This window comes from Octopus bimaculoides, chromosome 6 (genome assembly GCF_046866305.1).
Source record: "Octopus bimaculoides isolate indiv1 chromosome 6, ASM4686630v1, whole genome shotgun sequence".
Taxonomy (NCBI): domain Eukaryota; kingdom Metazoa; phylum Mollusca; class Cephalopoda; order Octopoda; family Octopodidae; genus Octopus; species Octopus bimaculoides.
In genome coordinates this window covers 47,530,291-47,550,564 of record NC_142933.1, presented here as the reverse complement: position 1 = coordinate 47,550,564, position 20,274 = coordinate 47,530,291, and the positions used below count along the sequence as shown (strand labels likewise).

At 31.1% G+C, this 20,274-nt stretch overlaps 1 protein-coding gene across 7 annotated transcripts in view; it reads right to left on the bottom strand.

Moving 5' to 3' along the window:
- The window catches only part of LOC106873461 (neuronal acetylcholine receptor subunit alpha-10), a 370,303-nt gene that overhangs the window by 20,905 nt on the left and 329,124 nt on the right, over window positions 1–20,274 (bottom strand). For 3 of the 7 annotated variants that reach the window (XM_014920832.3, XM_014920850.3, XM_014920858.3), the window contains one exon: window positions 19,238–19,324. The exons of 2 other annotated variants lie outside the window; for them this stretch is intronic. In XM_014920832.3, coding sequence (XP_014776318.1) covers window positions 19,238–19,324 — 87 coding nt within the window. Of the gene's footprint in view, window positions 1–19,113; window positions 19,198–19,237; window positions 19,325–20,274 lie in introns of all 7 variants that reach the window. 2 more of the 7 variants (XM_089353834.1, XM_089353836.1) reach the window with 1 other exon arrangement.

Genomic DNA, 20,274 nt, shown 5'->3' with positions numbered 1-20,274 from the left:
ATATGCGTGTGTGCGCGCGCACATGCCTGTGCGTGTTTGTACGTTATATATAACGCAAGTACGTGCGTTTTGTGTGTGTAACATATACATTAATACATATACAAACAATGAATCGTGAAACTATTGTTACTCTTTACACTTCATGTTAATTAAACTTTCATTCATTGAATGTCTTTCATATGGGATGAGATTCTCATTCTGCACAATTTTAGTTATTGCTGCTTATACTATCATTGTACTGCCCCGCTTAAGTCCTGATACAACTTGTGAAGGAAAATATATTACTTCATTGCAAAAATATTTAAAATATATTAAGAGAGAAGCATCACTTACCTCTCTATATTTTCTCTATATTTCAACAACCGACAAATAAAACTTCACCACGACATTTACAAATAACATCTGTCATAGAAACAGCACACTCAACACACACATGCTCACACACACACATATCTATAAATGTATATGTATTGTTGTGTGTGAGTGCTTTTCAAAAGGAAAGGTTTCTCTATAACGTAATATATTACTTAAATTCTGAATAGTTGCTTTGTATACCTATGCCCACAATTGAAATACTTTGACATACATGAATAATTTAGACTACATGAAGAAAAAGCCAACCGACTCTACTTTTGCTACTACAATTTTTATTCGAGAACTCTTACATGCTAATTTATTTAGCAGGAACTTCATTTTGAGATATGGTGACATTTCTCTTCAAATCTCAAGAATCTTCGTTAGGATTCTTACTGAATACAGGATGGTATTTTCTGCAGATCACTTATGCTTCTCTCAATTCCAATAGCAGCCTCTGCGGCGTCTTAGATAGCAATTTGAGTGTCGTATGATGTGTGCCAATTACCATAGGAACAATCGTCACCTTTGTTTTTCAAAAGCGCTTCATCTTTCTTGCCAGGTTCTTATGTTTTTCAGTTTTCTGAAGTTCTTTCATATACATTCCAGCACCATATTGTATTTGAAACTCTTTGTTCTGATAATGTTTATTTTTTTCTCTTTTATGGATATATTTTATCTATTTGCTTCAGTAGTATGGTTAGTCTTTATGGAAAAATCTTCTAGAATCCTGTAATTGTAATTCATCTTCACAACTTCTGGTTCTTGGTCACATTTTCCTGTCACTTTGAGTCCACAAACTTCGCAATGTACACTTTATGAATAAAATCATTCAATTAGCAAAGCTTTTGCAAAATAATTGTGGTAACGAAAGCAGTCACGGAAGAAAGAGAGTATTAGTCTGCTTACAGTATACTAATGTTAGTGAATGAAAGTTTGCGATTTACTCGGGTTGTTTTTCTTCACGAAGTCAAAAATATTGAAGAGCGTAACAACTAATCCCTCCTGGTTGTGGGAATGCAAGGCTCGCTTAAAAGGTAAGTAATCTTTTCGTCTCCTTTTCCACAGATTCTGTGTATGCTCTCTGACTAATTAGCAATTCAGCCACATTTAATAATAATAATAATAATAATAATAATAATAATAATAATAATAATAATAATAATAATAATAATAATAATAATAATAATAATGATAATAATAATAATAATAATAATAATAATAGAGCAAGCACTAAGAACAAACTACGTAAAATACAGAGTAGACAACACATCAGAAAGTGATAAGTGCAGAATTTGTGGACAAAATGGTGAAACCGTATGGCATATTACCAATCAATGTACGCCACTAGCCCAGAAGAAATATAAGAAATGCCACGACAATATAGCCAGGTTTGTCCATTGGACACTTCGCAACAACTATGGACTTGACAGAGAAAAAATTGGTACGACCACAAACCCGAAGGCATCATTGAAAATGATAATGCAAGGATCCTGTGGGATGTTATGATTCAGTGCGACCATGCGAAAGAGAATAGGAAGCCAGACATAGCCTTGAGAAAGAAACCAAACTATGTTGGATCATAGATACAGCATGCTCAGCTGACAACAAGATATGCGATAAGAAAGAAATAAAAGTCGACAGGTATTACGGGTTAGCTTGGAAGGTAAAGCAGTTGTGGTCGATGAAAAAGGTGGTAGTTGTACCAATAATTGTTGGAACCTTGGAAACAGTGAGTAAAAATCTCGAGAAGTACATGGAACAAATAGGAGCTGCAATAAGGGTGGAGCACTTGCAGAAAACAGCACTGCTTGGAACCGCTCGAATACTCTGGAAGGTGCTCGAAAAATAAGAGGTGTTACCTTAGTTCATTGGTAATGAACAGCTGGCACCGTAGTACATCTCCAGCGTTAGACGCTGTGCAAAGGCAATAATAATAATAATAATAATAATAATAATAATAATAATAATAATAATAATAATAATAATAATAATAATAATAATAATATATTATTATTATTCAGGGGGCCACGACCGAGTTGGATTTTTCTGCCCTGTACCCACTACATTGACAGAGCTTGAATTTCATTTTTCTGTATATGTGTCTGTGTGTTTGTGCCCCCACTCTCTCTCTACGAACATCATCAATATAGCTTGTCTTCATCCTCTATTAAGAGCGTGAAAGTTTCCAAACGAAAGTACCTGCTATTCAGAAGTTCAACTAAACAGATTCTTTGAATCAATCATCTCTTGTCATCTATACATCTTAACATTTTGTACTCTAAAAGCTGCTTATAAACGTCATTGCACCGTTTTGCAACATTTCAATAGAGGAATCTACGCACATCAATTCAAGCCAAGTATCACTCACACCAACACCACCATTCTCTCAATACCTTCGAAAATCATTATAGCCTATACAAGATTATAATGAAGATTAAACGTTAATAATTAAAATGAAGGTACATGTAACAGGACTTCATGTTATTGAGGAAATTTTCAATAAACAGCAACTTTATCTTTCAAATTCAATAATGATGCCATAAAAACTAAGCAATGACGTTCAGTTAACTACATGTGAAATTCACTGACTGACATCAGCAAAAGGCTGACGGATCAGAGTTAATTCTGATTCAACTAGAACTAAAGGAAGTAGATCTGGGCAGTCGAACAGACAGGAGAAAGGAATCGAATGTCGTAGAACAGCTGATCTGCTGTACTCAGGCAATCAGCTGTTTGATTGTCACACATATCAATATTTGAGTCAGCAGCACAAAAAGACAAAGGCTGCTTTTATCTAAAGGGCTAAATTATGGCAGATAACATTTGTATACCACACACACACACACACACACACACACACACACACACACACACACACACACACACACACACTCCCCAACTCTCTTTCACGCATGCATTATAACAAAATCGGTCCACAAGGATCACTGTACAAAAAGAACTTTCACTAATATGGCTTTCCTTAGGGGATCGTTGTGTCCATTACAATCCTTTAGCAATAGACACATGGTAAAACGACAACCTTCACACATCCAAATCTCAACTTTTCACTTTTCTTGAAGGGGTGGTAGTTTTATTGCTTATCTGGTACAAACCTTCCATTATCATAATTACACTTTATAAACCATAAGAATGCGTCGCGAAGATTCAATTCAATACACAAACATATACACACACATAGACACACAAACACAGACACACATACATGCACACATACATACATACATGCACTCACACACACACATTCATACACACACACGCACACACACACACACACACACACGCACATATATATATATATATATATATATATATATATATATATATAATACATTACGAGTGGTTTCAAGAACAAAACACGACTAACCAATACTTAATGTATGGTATTGCACTACTATTTGTGCATGACTTTAATTTTAATACAAAGTTCCAAGATGAAGATAATCATCAGATTACTAATGCGTATATATTATTGAAATAGATTATTATGAAATACCATTCACCAAATATTCAATTTAACATAGCAAAAAGTACAAAAAAGTGCAAGAAAGTGAAAAAATTACAAAAAGTGCGAGCAACTTTAAGGGTAAATATTTCACAAAGATATAGTCCACTGTTGTTTAACATAAATATTATTAGAGAAAGTTTCACTTTCACTCCCAGCAATTAGAATATTTTATCTAAATAATCTAATTATAAAAACATAAATACTCATATGGGATTTATGCCCTCGAAATAACAACTGTCAAAGTGTTTCAGCGAGTTACCAATAATTTTGATTTCAAATTCCAATAATAAAGAAGATAATATAACTGAATACTAAATTACTATAAAAGGAAACTTTTATGGACCACTACGTTAATTCTTCCTAAATGTAGATGAGAAAATTACTACAGAGGTTCCATATGATATACGGAAGTTGTGAGACAGTCGTACTTTTAAAATAAATTATTAAATCATAAGCTATAATAAGCATAAAATGTTTTAACCAATGTACGACTGAAAGATTTCTCGTGTTAATTAATGTCATAATATTAACCAACGCCTTAAATAAATGTTTTGAAACTTTTACGAAAAATGTAAACATTTGAACAAATTTCATTTTAGACATATTTAGTAGCTCTAACTTAATCGTTTGAGGAAGATTTAGACGGAAGTTTCATACGTGCTCTTCAGTGTTCAACAAAATCAATTCCTCCTCCAACATGATATTAGTCTACGGGCATTTTCCTTTCCCCACTCTTCTCATTAAATTATAAAGTGTACGTATACATTTAAATATATCAATTGAATTTAATTAAATCCATACAAGACTGTATACATAAATGCGTAAGTGTATCCGTGCTTGTTTTATGGAAGCAACAGTTAGATCGATGGTGACCGAAGACATTTATTCATATAAAATTTAATAGCGTTCAGTATCGATGTTGAAACTTCCAGCTGGGTTTAACGATAACATTTTGAGAAGAAAAATATGGTTCGAGTAAACGTTCTTAGAAATGCAATTGGAACATATGGCAGTGTTTCTACTTCTCTATGCAAATAAGAAATATTAATGAAGGAAAATGAATTATATATACTCATAATATATATATATTTCATTATATATATATATATATATATATACATATATATATATATATATATATATATATATATATATATATATATATATATATATATATATATATATATACGGAGAGAGAGAGAGAGCGAGAGAGAGAGAGAGCGAGAGAGAGAGAGAGCGAGAGAGAGAGCGAGAGAGAGAGAGCGAGAGAGAGAGAGAGCGAGAGAGAGAGAGAGAGCGAGAGAGAGAGAGAGAGTGATATATATTTTCCTTTACTAAATTTTCTTCAATTGCTTGTAAGCAAAAGAGATATTTACACCACATCACCGTCCCCAGTGCATTTACAAGAACGTTACTTCAACCATATATTTTTCGTTCGAAGTTTATCTCAATATGCTTTCACTCAGCCTAGCTGGATATTTATGGCACGTCGCCAGCTATACTGAACTCTAGTAATAATATTTATTTAAATAAATTTCTTCGGTCATTGTCCATGCCTTCATAAAACAAGCATAGGCATATATTCACACACAGATATATACATAATGTATTATAACGATATAGTTTGTTTAAATCATAGTGCAGTAGGGTTAAACGTGATTTAGGATGCGACTGCTGTGCAGGTTGGAATTGCAAGAACGAAAAGCAGCAAAACAGAAACAAAAAAGTTTACACTTCTATTTTCTATTACAATATTTCGGCTAAAAATCTTTTATCAGGAAATATGAAGAATGGATCTATTTTTTACTTAGTTTCGCATCTCACAACACATCTGCTCCGCATAAGACAAGGTAATTCTCTTCAGCACATTCGACCAATCAACATACTATTTCCGCACCAATAATAAACACGTTTCACCTGTAATACATATCCTCTAATGATGCTTCATATTCAACCACATCGTATATTCTCCCCTGCTTCACTACGTTTTGCCAGTAGGTTAATGGACAGACCTAAGTTTTGCTAGTAGGTTAATGGACAACCTAAGACATGACTAAATTATGTATACATCGTTGTAGACTATGAGGAGATTTAAATATGTTCCTATTTGATTGGGCTACTATTAGCGTTAAAAGATAACAACATTAATAACTACACTGCAATTTTTCATTCAGTAACGATGAATTAAACCACTTCATCTCGTTCACCAATATTTTCGCTTTGCATTTGCATTTGTTTCCATTATATCTGACATACGTGTTAGTTTCCTACATACCATTACCGACAGTTCCTTGTATTACAAGTCCACTCATATGTCAATTATTGTTATTTTCTTGCCACAAGCGTTTCTGTTTCAAACGTGCCTTCCCTACCCACATCAAGCCTGCACAGTATTCTACCAAACAGATGCACACCTTAAAACTGAATTCCTTTTTTCGTTACCTTCCTCTCGATCACGCGTCGTTTAAAAACTCACTCTCCGAAGCATTTGCTTTCTTCTCTGAACCCGTGATCGCCCGCTTTTCTCTTTGGGAAATAATATAGATAAACGCAATCTCTCGACCAGAAGTCTCTTCGTTTCTCTCTATATAATCAGATACTTTCAAATACTGTCGTTGAAGTTACAACACTTGTAACTTCAAATCTGATACCACAGCACTAACTTCATGAAATTTCATCACAATGTCACTCAACCTGATCTCTGACAATCTCATCTGCTGCATTGGATAAAAAAAGGTATTAAATACGTGCGAAACTTGATGCCATCTAATAAATAATTTTCGTCTTATTCCCCTTAATATCTGCAGTAATACTAAGGATATTTGCAAACCCGTGGTCGTCAATTTACTTTGTTACGACGTGTTTTTCTGTATTTGTTAGGGCTTGCTACACATTACAGATCAAATCACATCTGCTGTTATAAGGAGAAGTCACTTTATATTTGGCATGGCATCTCCAGCAAGCATAGGAAATGGCTTTTGCTATCCGTACTCATTTGTTTAAAATGTCATCAATCCTTTCTATTTTACATATTCCCGAGCGTACTTGCTGATATGAGAACACGTGAACCTATTCTCATACCTTGCATAGCGTCATCCTTATTCTTCCTTACATGCTTGTCTACCTAATGTTTGTGTAACCGTAATTTTATATGTATCTATTTATGTATCTTAATATTTTGCTTAGGCTTTGTGATACTAGGTGTAGAACTCAGTACACCTATGCTTCAGAACGATATGTTGGTCGAGGGCAGAACGGTAATAAGAAAATGAGAAAGAATTAAACGATTATCTTATGAACATATCCAAGGGTCCGATGAAACTATAAGCTGTTACTTTGGCATTCAACTACAAGTTCACTGCATCTTATAGTAATAACAGTTGTAAGCTAATGACGTTCGTAAGATATTCATTTAATTCCTTTATTTATGTATGTACATGTGTGTGTATTTATGTGATTGTGGTCATACACATACAGCATATCTTAATATGTTGCAATCTCTATATAACTGATTACTGTTCCATTTCTCACAGTTCTTCACATCGTAAATCTGGCTGTTAGCTTTCTACTAAAATACGTTTCATTTGGCTATTTCTTCCCTTACTTTTCCTACTCTCTTATCTCTTTTCTCCCTTGCTTATTCAAGACATTTATTTGGTCAGTGAAATCCTAATCATTCTCTGCAAAAAGAATTTGCTAGAAAAGGCAGTACTCCCGTGTCCCATTAGCATTCAAAATCGTCTAGCATAATTAAATGCCAATTGTTTTTTTTTAAATGTACTACATTCAGTCGATAAACATAAACAAGCAATTACAAATATATTGTAACAACAGCTGAACAAAAAATAACCATGTTTTGGAGGAAATGCATAAAAGGTTTCAACAACAGAAATACAAATGATGATAAATGTATTAACCTCACATTCATTTGAAGAGAAAGTTTGCAGCATACATATATAATAAAAAGTGAAGTAATATGTATATGTTTGTGTGTATGTTTGTTTGCTTGTGTGTTTGTGTGTGTGTGTGTGTGTGTGTGTGTGTGCGTGCGCGTATGTGCGCGTTTGGTGTCTGGTGTGTAAATATACATGCTCTATTTGTATATATATATATATATATATATATATATATATATATATATATATATGAACATACATATTTATACACATTATATACATATATATACACACGCACACATATGTATAGATAAGTATATATATATGAATATATATGAATATACATATGTGCATACACGCAAACACACATATACACGCATATGTATAGAAAGAAAGAGAGAGAGAAAGAGAAATTGGAGGCAAAGTTACATTTTAGTAATACTATTTATTGTTATACAAAATTGACTTATCAGGTGCATGTGAACATGTTTCAGATTATTTCTTATTGTCTTATTTAGTTAAAAACACTAAAGGAAATAAACTCACCTGCGAAATAGCATTACTTCCATATTCTTTTCACAAAATGACGTTGGCGTTTCTATCCATGTCATTCACACTTCCACCAAAATACAATAGCCTAGACCTCTTATGTGTATAATTGTCCGACTCAATGACATTTTTTTTTAATTTGCTTGGTACAAGACTTACCAGTCACACCTCTCATATCATATCGTCAATGGAAATTTAACAAATGATTCAATAATCAGTTAGAGTGTAAAATTATTGCTAAAGGTGGAATAAAGATGAATTTATATTTATGTCTGTGCAATAAATTAAGCAGCTAAAACTATTTTGATTGATGTGTTTGAATAACAATGAATTTAGATTTTCAGTTATTTTCTTAGCATGGAAATATTTTCATCAAATGCAGAGGTATATATTATGTGGAAATATCGAATTAAAGTTTCTAATTCTGATTTATACTTATACTGACACAAATTTTTAATCGTTATCGTTTACGGTTCTAATGAATATTCAATATAATACTTCATATACTAAATAAATATGTTTTATGGCAGGATTCATTATATAAAATTAAAGTATTTGTGTTGTTATGATGTACAAATATGTACTTAATTGCATAAATGCATCATATATCTACTAAATATTTATTTCATTTATATATATATATATATATATATATATATATATATGTATATATATATATATATATATATATATATATATATATATATATATATATATATACACATTTACAGCGTGGAAGATGTTTGTAAGTCATTTAAGAACACAGAAAACCCGTTAGTTTCACTTCAACATTTAAATTTAATTCGTGTCAAAATATTCTCGTCGCTTTGAAACCGCGACCTGTTCACTGACAAAACTTCGTGCTACGTCAGTGAACAGGTCGCGGTTTCAAAGTGACAAAAATATTTTGACACAAATTAAATTTAAATGTTGAAGTGAAACTAACGTTTTCTCTGTGTTCTTAATTGGCTTACAAATATCTTCCACGCTGCTAGTGTTTTTGTTTCAGGACGCAATCTCTGATCAAGTCACGTACTATGCATATACATTTCCGTAATATATATATATATATATATATATATATATATATATATATATATATATATATATATATATATATATATTGATTAATTGATTTACATATGTATGTAAAGGTTAATGGCGGTGAATCGGCAGAATCGTTACAAATTCGAACAAAATACCTTTCGAGTATCTGTTCTGGCTCTCTAAGCTATTTTTGTGAAATCCTGCCGAGTTCAACTTCGCCTTGCATCCCTTGATGGAATGAAAGATAGTACCACTAACGTACCATGTGCAACTCCATTTCTCAAACGGTCATTTAAGGACCTACTGTTGAGGCGAGTGTGGGAGAGTCGAGAAGATTACTTTGTCCGTTTGAAGTTACATGAGCACCTAACAATCATTATTGAAAGGCATGGGCTATGCGGATACCAACTCAAAATCGATTGTTTTGCATATATACATTAATAAAAAAATTAGACACACACACACACAAACACAAACGCACATACATATACACAATCACATACACACGCACACACACACACACACACACACACACACACACACACACACACACACACACATATATATATATATATATATATATATATATATATATATATATATATATATACATATAAAATACATACATACAGACATACATGCACAGGAATGAAAAAGCATGAAAGAGGAAGATAGTACTTAATACATAGTGTAAATACCTTTTCATATATTTATTTAAACTGATGTTTTGGTCATTATTCCCCACCCTGAAATCTTTTAGGCAACTAAAATAGATACTCAAACTATTGTATTCGTTTGCATTCTTACGTTTTTTCATTAGTTAATCCATTTTGATCATTGATTGATAGTAATCATAGATAATGGTACAATCCTAACATACTCATACTGCCACATCATTTTTCCATAATAACCCTATCTGCAAATGAGACCAAACTTTCAAACATAAATTTATTTTGTTTTATACGGGATACGACGTTGTATTTTGTGTAGTGCGACTATGTATGTAGTATGTTACCATTTATATCTATGTATTTATAAATATTCCTTAGCTTTCAAATATGTCGTGACAAGATGTTCAATTCGCTCTATACACATTCTGAAAAGAGTGCATATGTTGCGTGTAATTGATTTTAAATGTTCAGGTCACCGCTGAGATATATATGTACTTCTGTGCATTTTAATCATCGTACATTGTGTATAGCTTTGATTTGTTTTTGCTTGTGAGTGACTAGCTATTTAGTTATATTCTGGTGTGTGTGATTTACATTCTCTGTGTAGTTGTAGCTAACTTTATTCCTATTTCTTTACTGCCCACAAGGGGCTACACACAGAGGGGACAAACAAGGATAGACAAACGAATTAAGTCGATTATATCGATCCCAGTGCGTAACTGGTACTTATTTAATCGACCCCGAAAGGATGAAAGGCAAAGTCGACTTCTGCGGAATTTGAACTCAGAACGTAGCAGCAGACGAAATACCGCTAAGCATTTCGCCCGGCATGCTAACGTTTCTGCCAGCTCGCCGCCTTTATTCCTGTTAAAGAGCGTATAGTATCTATGTTCAGTAGGAAACAGTTCGATGATTAATACAAGAAAAGTCTTAGCTAACAAAAATAATCATAAAAGACAAAAAAAAAAGACCTATATGTAAATAGATATAGAAAATATCTATCTTTAAAGGAAGACAAACATTTTCCGTGGTAAAAGCACAAGGATCTACACAATATTTCTTATAAACTAATATACACCGAGTCTGCACCATTCAATACTGATTCTCCTAAAACGAGCCAATTAGAGTTCAGTCCTCACATTCAGCAAATGGACCAAAAATTCATCAGAGCCAGACAAATGAAGATTATCTTGTCTAATTCACTCTTGAACCTAAATATAGTGTAACTCACTACATAAAAGCTGGGTCATGACCAAATTCCTTAGTTTATATATATATATATATTTGTGAGTGGTTGTGCATGTATGGGTCTATATATGTGTGCGTGTATGTGTGTATAGAGAAATACAACATGTGTCAACATTCATCTTTTAAATGTGTATGAAATAATAGTTTCGAATTTTCTATCACCTGTTTCATTACGTCTGAAGTTTATTTCTTAATATAACGTAGGAGCTAACATGACATTCAGCAAGGAAAAAAAGGATTAAAGGGAGGCGAGATTGAAAATCTTTTAAATAAAAATGAACATATATCTATCTATACCAGCTGGCAAAATCTGAATTCCAAAAGATATAGAGAAGTAGAGTATCAGTGTTTTGCTTATACATGTACGAAAAAGGCTTTCTTTCTAAATAATTCTTATTAGTAAGTATTAATACAGAGTAATATAAGAATGTATAATCATCTACCTCTATTGGATTGTTATCCTATTTTTATATTGACTTGTTAGGACTTGAATTAATTCAAACGTCTTTTGGGTCAAATGATATAAAAAAAATTTGAAAATTCAAACTTGATTAACAATAAAAAAAAATCACAAAATTAGCAAATTTCATTTGTCTTTGATGTCACATGGTTGTAATTAGAGAGGAGCAAAGATAAAAAATTTTTATTCGTAAACATAAATTTTACGATTTTAGAAATCGTGCCTTAATTCAGTTCATAATATAAGAAGATGATTTTAAAGAATTGGCCGTATAAACTAGTCTGTTGCATTAAAGAATTACAATAATATGTTAAAAATAAATTGCTTCGTTTTTAGTGTAGTTGAAGTTTTACTTGTTACTCAGCTACGGCATATTTGCAAATACCAGTATGCCATTCTCATATATATATATATATATATATATATATATATATATATATATATATATATATATATATATATATATATATATATATATATATATATATATATATATATATATATATATATATATATATATATATATATATATATATATATATATATATATATATATATATATTACAATTTAAAGGGTAAAGGATTATCAATTTATTAATAAATTAATAATTAATAATTTTTACCAAGCCCATCGGTATGTAAGCACCATTATCGGTGTGGAACTTATTTAAAAGTTCTTATACATTTATAAACAAAATTAAGGGATCAGCAAACAGGTTGCTTCACCACATACCGAAGTTCAGAAATAGCAGCTAAAAATGCTGAAACTGCTATCTGTTGGAGTTTCACCATTTTTAGCTGTTATTTCTGTGTGTATATATATATATATATATATATATATATATATGCGTATAAGTTTCTATGTATCTATGGGAATTCACTCATATTAAAGTCTTAATATAAATTAAACCTACTAAGTAATTTTTAATAACTAACTTAAATGTTATATTCATCGATGTCATTAATTTCATAAGAATTTTTATGAAAACAAAATACGAAAGCATAATGTGTCTCATATTCCATGTAGACGTAATAGTAGTAAAGTAGCTGAATATGGTCTCCTAGAAGTTATTGGCTACAGTGTCTGTAGTGGTGTATGATATCGGTAGTATAGATAGTGGTGGTAGTGGTATTAACAATGATATGATGGTGGCGGTGATGTTGGTGGTACAAACTGTGAGAATAGTTTATTAGGTGAAATTATTGGCAATGCACGTGATTTTGGTTGGTGATGATCATGTTGGTGTCGAAAGTATAAAAACACATCAAATGTTTGGATTTCAATCTAAAACATTGCAGTAATGGCTTTCATATTGTTTATAATATACTGGGAACTATATTTGATTTATTTTTATATATTAGTTATTAGTTATCAGAGATTTTTTACTAAATCTGTTACATATTATCGAATTAGATCTTTGATTTTATATTTCTCAATGATATATAGAAAATAAAAGATTGAAAGCTTTTTATGTAATTTCATCGAGGTATCAAAGATTACTAACTATTTCAACATTTCATTCTGAAATAGTTTGCCATGTTTTGAATAAATATGCCAAAATATTATATGTAAGTTTAAATTTAAGGTTTGGCGAAGTAATTTTATATGTGACATTCTATAAAACTAATTTAGGTACTATATTTAGATTAGAAATACTATTCCGAAATACATATTTCAAACGTTATTTGTTTGACAATTTTCTATTTTCTGGATTATACAAATTTGAATGATAGCAGAAATAGGGAAGTAAAAATCCCCATAGGCGAGTTTTTAATAATTTCCAAGAAAAATGTACATGTAACCTGCTAAAGTACAAACGTCACTTATATTCGTACCATAAAACAATGTATGGTGTTATTATCATTAAAGAATTATCATTTATATCCTTCATATGATTTTCTTGCGAACTAAAATCGTCCAGTAATATATTTTCGCGAATCGAATGAATGAAAGATAAAAGTGAGAGACGTTGTCATATTCAATTCTAAAATGTGTAACTTAATATCCGATGAATGAAAATTAGTGAAATTATTAGCAATCTATAACGAAATTAGATTTGGGTGGATTTATTTATAATGGGTATTATAATTTACATAATCGTGTTTTGGCTGATAATATAGATAATCAGCTAACCTAAAATATGTGTACTAAAGTACAGATTCTGTAATTCTGCATGTATTCTTGTAACGTGATCACTGTCAGATTAATCTGTTTCATCTGGTGTTGTAGTGTCTTTACGCTTTTGAGGTCAGTAACTATACTTAGATAACTTATCAAAGCCTATCAGTTTGTGAAATCTCAAAAAAAGTTTTAAATTATATGCTGTATGTAACTGTAAAAGAAAATGATGAATATGTATCTATATATTTTAAGACATCAGATGCAACTCGTTGAAAATCTGTATTTGTTTTAAAATGTTAATCTAACATTCATATGATTGTTATATTTATTGCTTAATGAGTTTAAATTTTTCTTGCTATTTCAGATTCTGTCCCATACATATATGGCTTGCATCATTCTAGAATTTTCCAGAGGAGATCGAATCAAATCTGCATTCTTTCGATTTGCAAGTTAGATAATATAGTGATAGTCCTCTTCATTTTGTTTCTGAAAAAAGTAGTATAATTGAAAGAGTCATGGTTACATTTACCCGCCGGCATTTCGTTTGCTTCGCTCTCGTTATCTAGGCTAATTTATGGATATGATAGATGCCTTGGCTCTATATGTCTAATTTTGAAGGTATAACGTTTTGTTTGTGAATAAGCAAATCACATCTACTGATTTGAGTTTCTTAGGTTATTTGCTTTGTTGTACAGCTATAATTTAGTTTACAACTGGGTCTCTTAAATAACTTTCTGTGAAGGGGTTGACAGGCAAATATTTGTTGTAAATAGCGCCTAAAAAAGGTGTAGTTATTTCTGATTTTTCCTCATATGTATTTCAGTTTATTAATGTCAGTAACTTAGGAGTATATTTGATATCATCCTAATGTCTACTGTCTTGTAGTATGGAGCACCTATTTCTCACTTTGTTTTTGAAAACTACGAGCAGTTGGCTAGATTAGCCGTTTTATTATAGATGTCTTGGAAAATTCTAGTAGAGCACATGGTTGTAATATTTCCGAGGTCGAAGTATAAAATTCAACAACGTCAGTTCATGTGAATTGGCGCTCTCTTTATTGCTAATATATATATTTTTAACCAGATAATTATGGTCATTACTAATATTGTATAATACATGGAGGTTAGTAGCTTTACTAATTATATCATGATAGTTATTTAACATTTTTGTAATCAATTAATCCCAGCTCACGCTTACAGAAATTTATTAATCTGCATTGAGGATTAGTGGCGATTAATGTCTAGTTACGTTTATGCACAACGACTTCTACCTTTAATATCTATACTCTTCTAAGTATGTTTGGTAGAGTAATCGTATTTGAATTATCCTAATTCGTTTTTAGTGAAGTAATTTCTTCTATGTATATTTACAATACACATAACTGTAAAATATTTGGATATGTGTACACAATAAAGTTACCATCTGCTTTTCGGGTGTTTAGTGTAATAAATTTTAAAAATCTTAAAGCAGAAAGCTGTTTTAAGTAATGATGTAATCTGACCAAAATATTACATAGCAAAATCTGTAACTTGCCAGATTTCAATGAAATATAAACCAGTAGATTTTCACATTCTTTCTTCACTAAACTGTGTGCGGGTTAAAAATGTACAATGAAGATTTATTACCACAATAACATGTATGAATAAATGTAGGTTTTGCGGTAAATCTCAAGTATAATAGAAATAATGTTCAAGTTTAAAAGACAAATGATTTGCTCACATAAACACATAAGCTTTATTCAGAATCGGTACCAGTGTACCTCCAAATATATAAATCTACTAAAATCTCTGTGTGACTTCATACGATTAAGTTCTATTTTTCTATTTTGCAGACAATAAAGTTTGGAAAGTAAGTTAATATGAAGACGTTTCTTGCCTTTCTTTCGTTGTCTCCATAAGATAATATTGGTGATATCAGTTTTAATGAAATACCGTAATGCACATAGTGAACTATCTTGTATATAATCATCAGCAACCACCAGCTGTTTTAAGGGCAATTATCTTTAAACATTAATTATTTCTACTTTATAAGCGTGAGTCTTGTTGTTTAGTAACAACTCAGCCCTAACTGAGCTGTTCAGAAACATTGCAGTTTCTAATTTCCCGTATTCTTTTATTTAAGTGATAGTGTGACTTGAGGGCATTTGGAAATGATATAGGCATCTACGTATGTTTCTGTATTTTCTTTTGCTACAAATTCTATTAAGATTTCAATCCAATTTCATACAATTGACTTTTATTTTTCTGCTTGTGGATCTATTATTCTCTCTTCCTCCCTCACTTTCTCTCTCTCTCTCTCTCTCTCTCTCTCTCTCTCTCTCTCTCTCTCTCTCTCTCTCTCTCTCTCTCTCTCTCTTTAATCATATAATTTACACATACAGGCTAACACAAACGCACACATATATATAGGAGTATATACATACATATACATATGTATATATATACATACATACGTACGTATATATATATATATGTGTGTATATTTATACATGCATGTATATAACGTATATATACATATATATATATATATATATATATATATATATATATATACATATATACATACATACATACATACATACATACATACATACACACATATATATATATATATATATATATATATATATATATATATATATATATATATATATATATATATATATATATATATATATAATGAAATAGATAAATATATATATAAATAGATTACAATAAAAATAAAGTCCAGGGAGATGGTGGTGGTCTGCGTCAGCAAATATCGAATTTATTGATATAAATACAAAGTTTTTTTAAAGTTCATATACCATTAAGAAAAGCGGATGAATTTTGGACAAAGTCTCTCTTCGTGGAGTGTGAAAGTTTTTCTCCTTTCTTAAACTACGAGAGCATGGACAAACTGGTGAATAGCAGGAAATGACAATGAATTATATGTGCATGAAAGTAGACACAACATTTGTTTTGATATTTCTTTTATCTGAATTCATAACAGCCCCACTCTTTCCCGCAACAGTAATCCATTCTGTGGTACCCAGACTTGAACAGTTAGGCAATTTTAAATGCATTCAATACACATTTTACACCTGTCTTTATATCAATAATAAAATAGTAATCACCTGACCCAAATCATTATTCCAAATCACCCAAACTTTTGGTTGCATATCTGCCAATATTACACATTGCATTACATACAAATTCTGCTGTGCTTTATAAGTTGGTTAATGAAGAAAGCATTGTCTAAATGATTGCTTTGGTAGTGAACGCGTTGTCCCACACACAATAGGCCACCTCATTTCAACAAACTTGGTTAGTCCATTTACTTCTCCTCGACGTCCGAACTTTAGGACCCTCTGGGAAACACATAGGACAACGCATCATTTTTACCTTCGGGATATCTCCTTCAGTTATTTTAATTTTTACTTTATTTTAATGCTCACAATGATGATCATTTTCGAATACAACTTAGTGTGAATATGCATTTCTAATCATCAGCCTGAGCCAGGACGAATGCAGACAGTACTATCGACATCATGGTGATTACTATGATCACCGATCTTGCCAAAAGAAAGTCCTCTACTTCAGACTTATCAATTACCATCTGCTTCCTTACCCTTCGATCCTTCAATTTTACCCAAATATGTTATCTCTCACCTTCTAGACTTACCCTCCTTTAAGTTATCTTCTTCCCCTCGCCAACCACTTTTCAGTCCCACCGTTCCTCGACACACAGCGCAACATTTAATTCTTACTCGTTCCCTGTCATTCTCCAATGTGCTTTCGCTCTCATTGATTAAGAATGAGGAAAACATTTCTTGCTCCCCGAAGTTTTAAATGTTTATAAAACTTAAAAGATACGTTACCAATACATTACCAATATGCTAAGATCAAGTGAATGTTATTATTACTGTATATGAAATTAACGTAGTATGTTTAATATGTGTGATACATCATTAGATGAATAATCAGTAATTAAAATCCTTATTTGCTATCAGTTGCTCTCAAGCAACGACTCGTGTATAATACCTAAGCATTAAAATAAATGGAAAATATCGGGCTTTATAATCCCGCCATAAAACAGGAATTTTTAAAACCTAGCAACTTACATAAAATTCTACATAAATAGAATCTATTCTCTACAAAAATTACCATTCCATTGATTGTAAAATTCAAGATTTTAAGACTCTTTAAATTAATGCTTACGTAAACAGAATAATGGATAACAGAATCAGTTGTACATCGGAGAAAATGTTTTACCGTGTTTAACTATATTTGTTTATGCTTTGAATCAATCTTGGATTTTCATCAACACTTAGAGAGCGATAGAAAATGCACACGTGGAGTACAAGAATAAATTTAATCGGCTGTTACTCCGTCCTCCAAAATTAGGAGTTGTGCTAAATTTAGAAGTCTATAACTGTTTCTGTAGATTGTGCATAGTATGTGTATGAAACTCCCGTAAAGATTGAAAACACAAATTATGTTCTCTATGATAATTGATATAAATTGAAGTGTGCTACATATCGAGTCATATATCAGCTCATCGTACTTGCACGCTTATACAGAAATATTAAGAAGTCCCATTTCTCTTCTATCCTGCTAGAAACCAGTCTACATTGCTTATTTAATGTTCTCTGCATTGATAATTATTACGTTTCCTATATTTAAAATCTGTAGTATATTTAGATAACTATTTCTATACTTCCACCGAAATTGTATTGTATACTCAACGTACATGTTTTAAAAATCAATAAATATCTTATGAAGTATTAGAATATTGATTACTGTTTAAATGCTTTTTAAACCCTAACAAGTGCGATGTTGCGTGCGTGTGTGCGTGCGTTTGTGTGTCTGTGGATGGTGAACTTGTTTAGTAAATGTCTGTATTGTGAACTTTTTAGTAAATATTCTTTCTTTCAGAAATTATTTTATTTTAAATTAAGCCCCAAACGTTGACCCAGGTTAAGTGAAAATGCTTTTAACATCAATCTTATATAACCTATTGTGCTCTCGTGCAAGGGTGATGAAGATATGAATAAATTACCTTAGCATTGCACAAAGAGGGTATTACACTCTTGGGTGAGAAGTTTGACCTGTAGTAGTGCTTTCTTGTGAGTTTAACGAAAGAATGCATTACTATGGTCAAACATTTCATGGATATGGGATCGTGAAAACGATGACGTCATTGGTGAAACGAACACCGTTTTTCTAATCAGTGGTAGAGAATGGAGAAAAACTCACCTATCAATGGAACTGTTGCGGCATGAGGGACTGACTCGGCCAGCAATAGCAACAAGAGGAAAAAGGCGACGAAAATGTTCATTCCTGTAACATAAATAAGTGGTGGAAAATGAGATTGACTCACCTATTAAAGGAATGGACGAGGCCGCCCGAGGAGTGGATTCTGCCAGCAATAGCAACAAGACGAAAAAGGCGACGAAAATGTTCATTCCTGTAAAATAAACCAGATATGCATAAAACATGGAAATTGAGTGAGCGAGGGTCAGTTTTATGTTATTGGTAGGTGCTGTTTGGCTAACTTATTTTTCCGTTTTTGCCCCATCTCAATCATTTGGTTTCAATTTTCTGAGTAAATTTCTTTGATATTCACGCAGTTTCGCTTTTGGTGATGCCATGGTCACTGTTCAATTTAAGAAACATGAATTCTATTTTGTTTTATAACATAACTGATCTTACGACTAGCTTTTTTTTCTTTCTTAGTTTATAAGTAACTACTTAAATATTCTATCCTTAAGTATTAATGTAGCAATCATAGTGATTACAAGTTTTAATATATATTGAACGCCGATAATTGTTTATTTGATATATTTCTACTTTAATTTTCTTTTGAACAGTATAACTCTAAACTTATGAAAAATTGACATTCGAACTTCCGTAAATGTATATTTCGTAATAATCCAGCCCTAATCTCATTACCATACGTGTATTAATTATTATAATTTATAAACGATCACACATACATAATACATACATACATACATAAAAATCCTCAGTATATATATATATATATATATATATATATATATATATATATATATATATATATATATATATATATATATATATATATATATATATATATATATATGTGTGCATATATATGTATATATATATATGTGTGTGTGTATATATATGTATATATACATATGCATTTATATATATGTATATATATATATATATATATATATATATATATATATATATATATATATGTATATATATATGTATATATACATGCATATATATATTATACAAATCAAATATAGTGAGCATGTATAATACATATAACATATGGATATATACATATATATATATACATATAGATGCATGTATATATATATATATATATATATATATATATATGTATATACATACATGTAT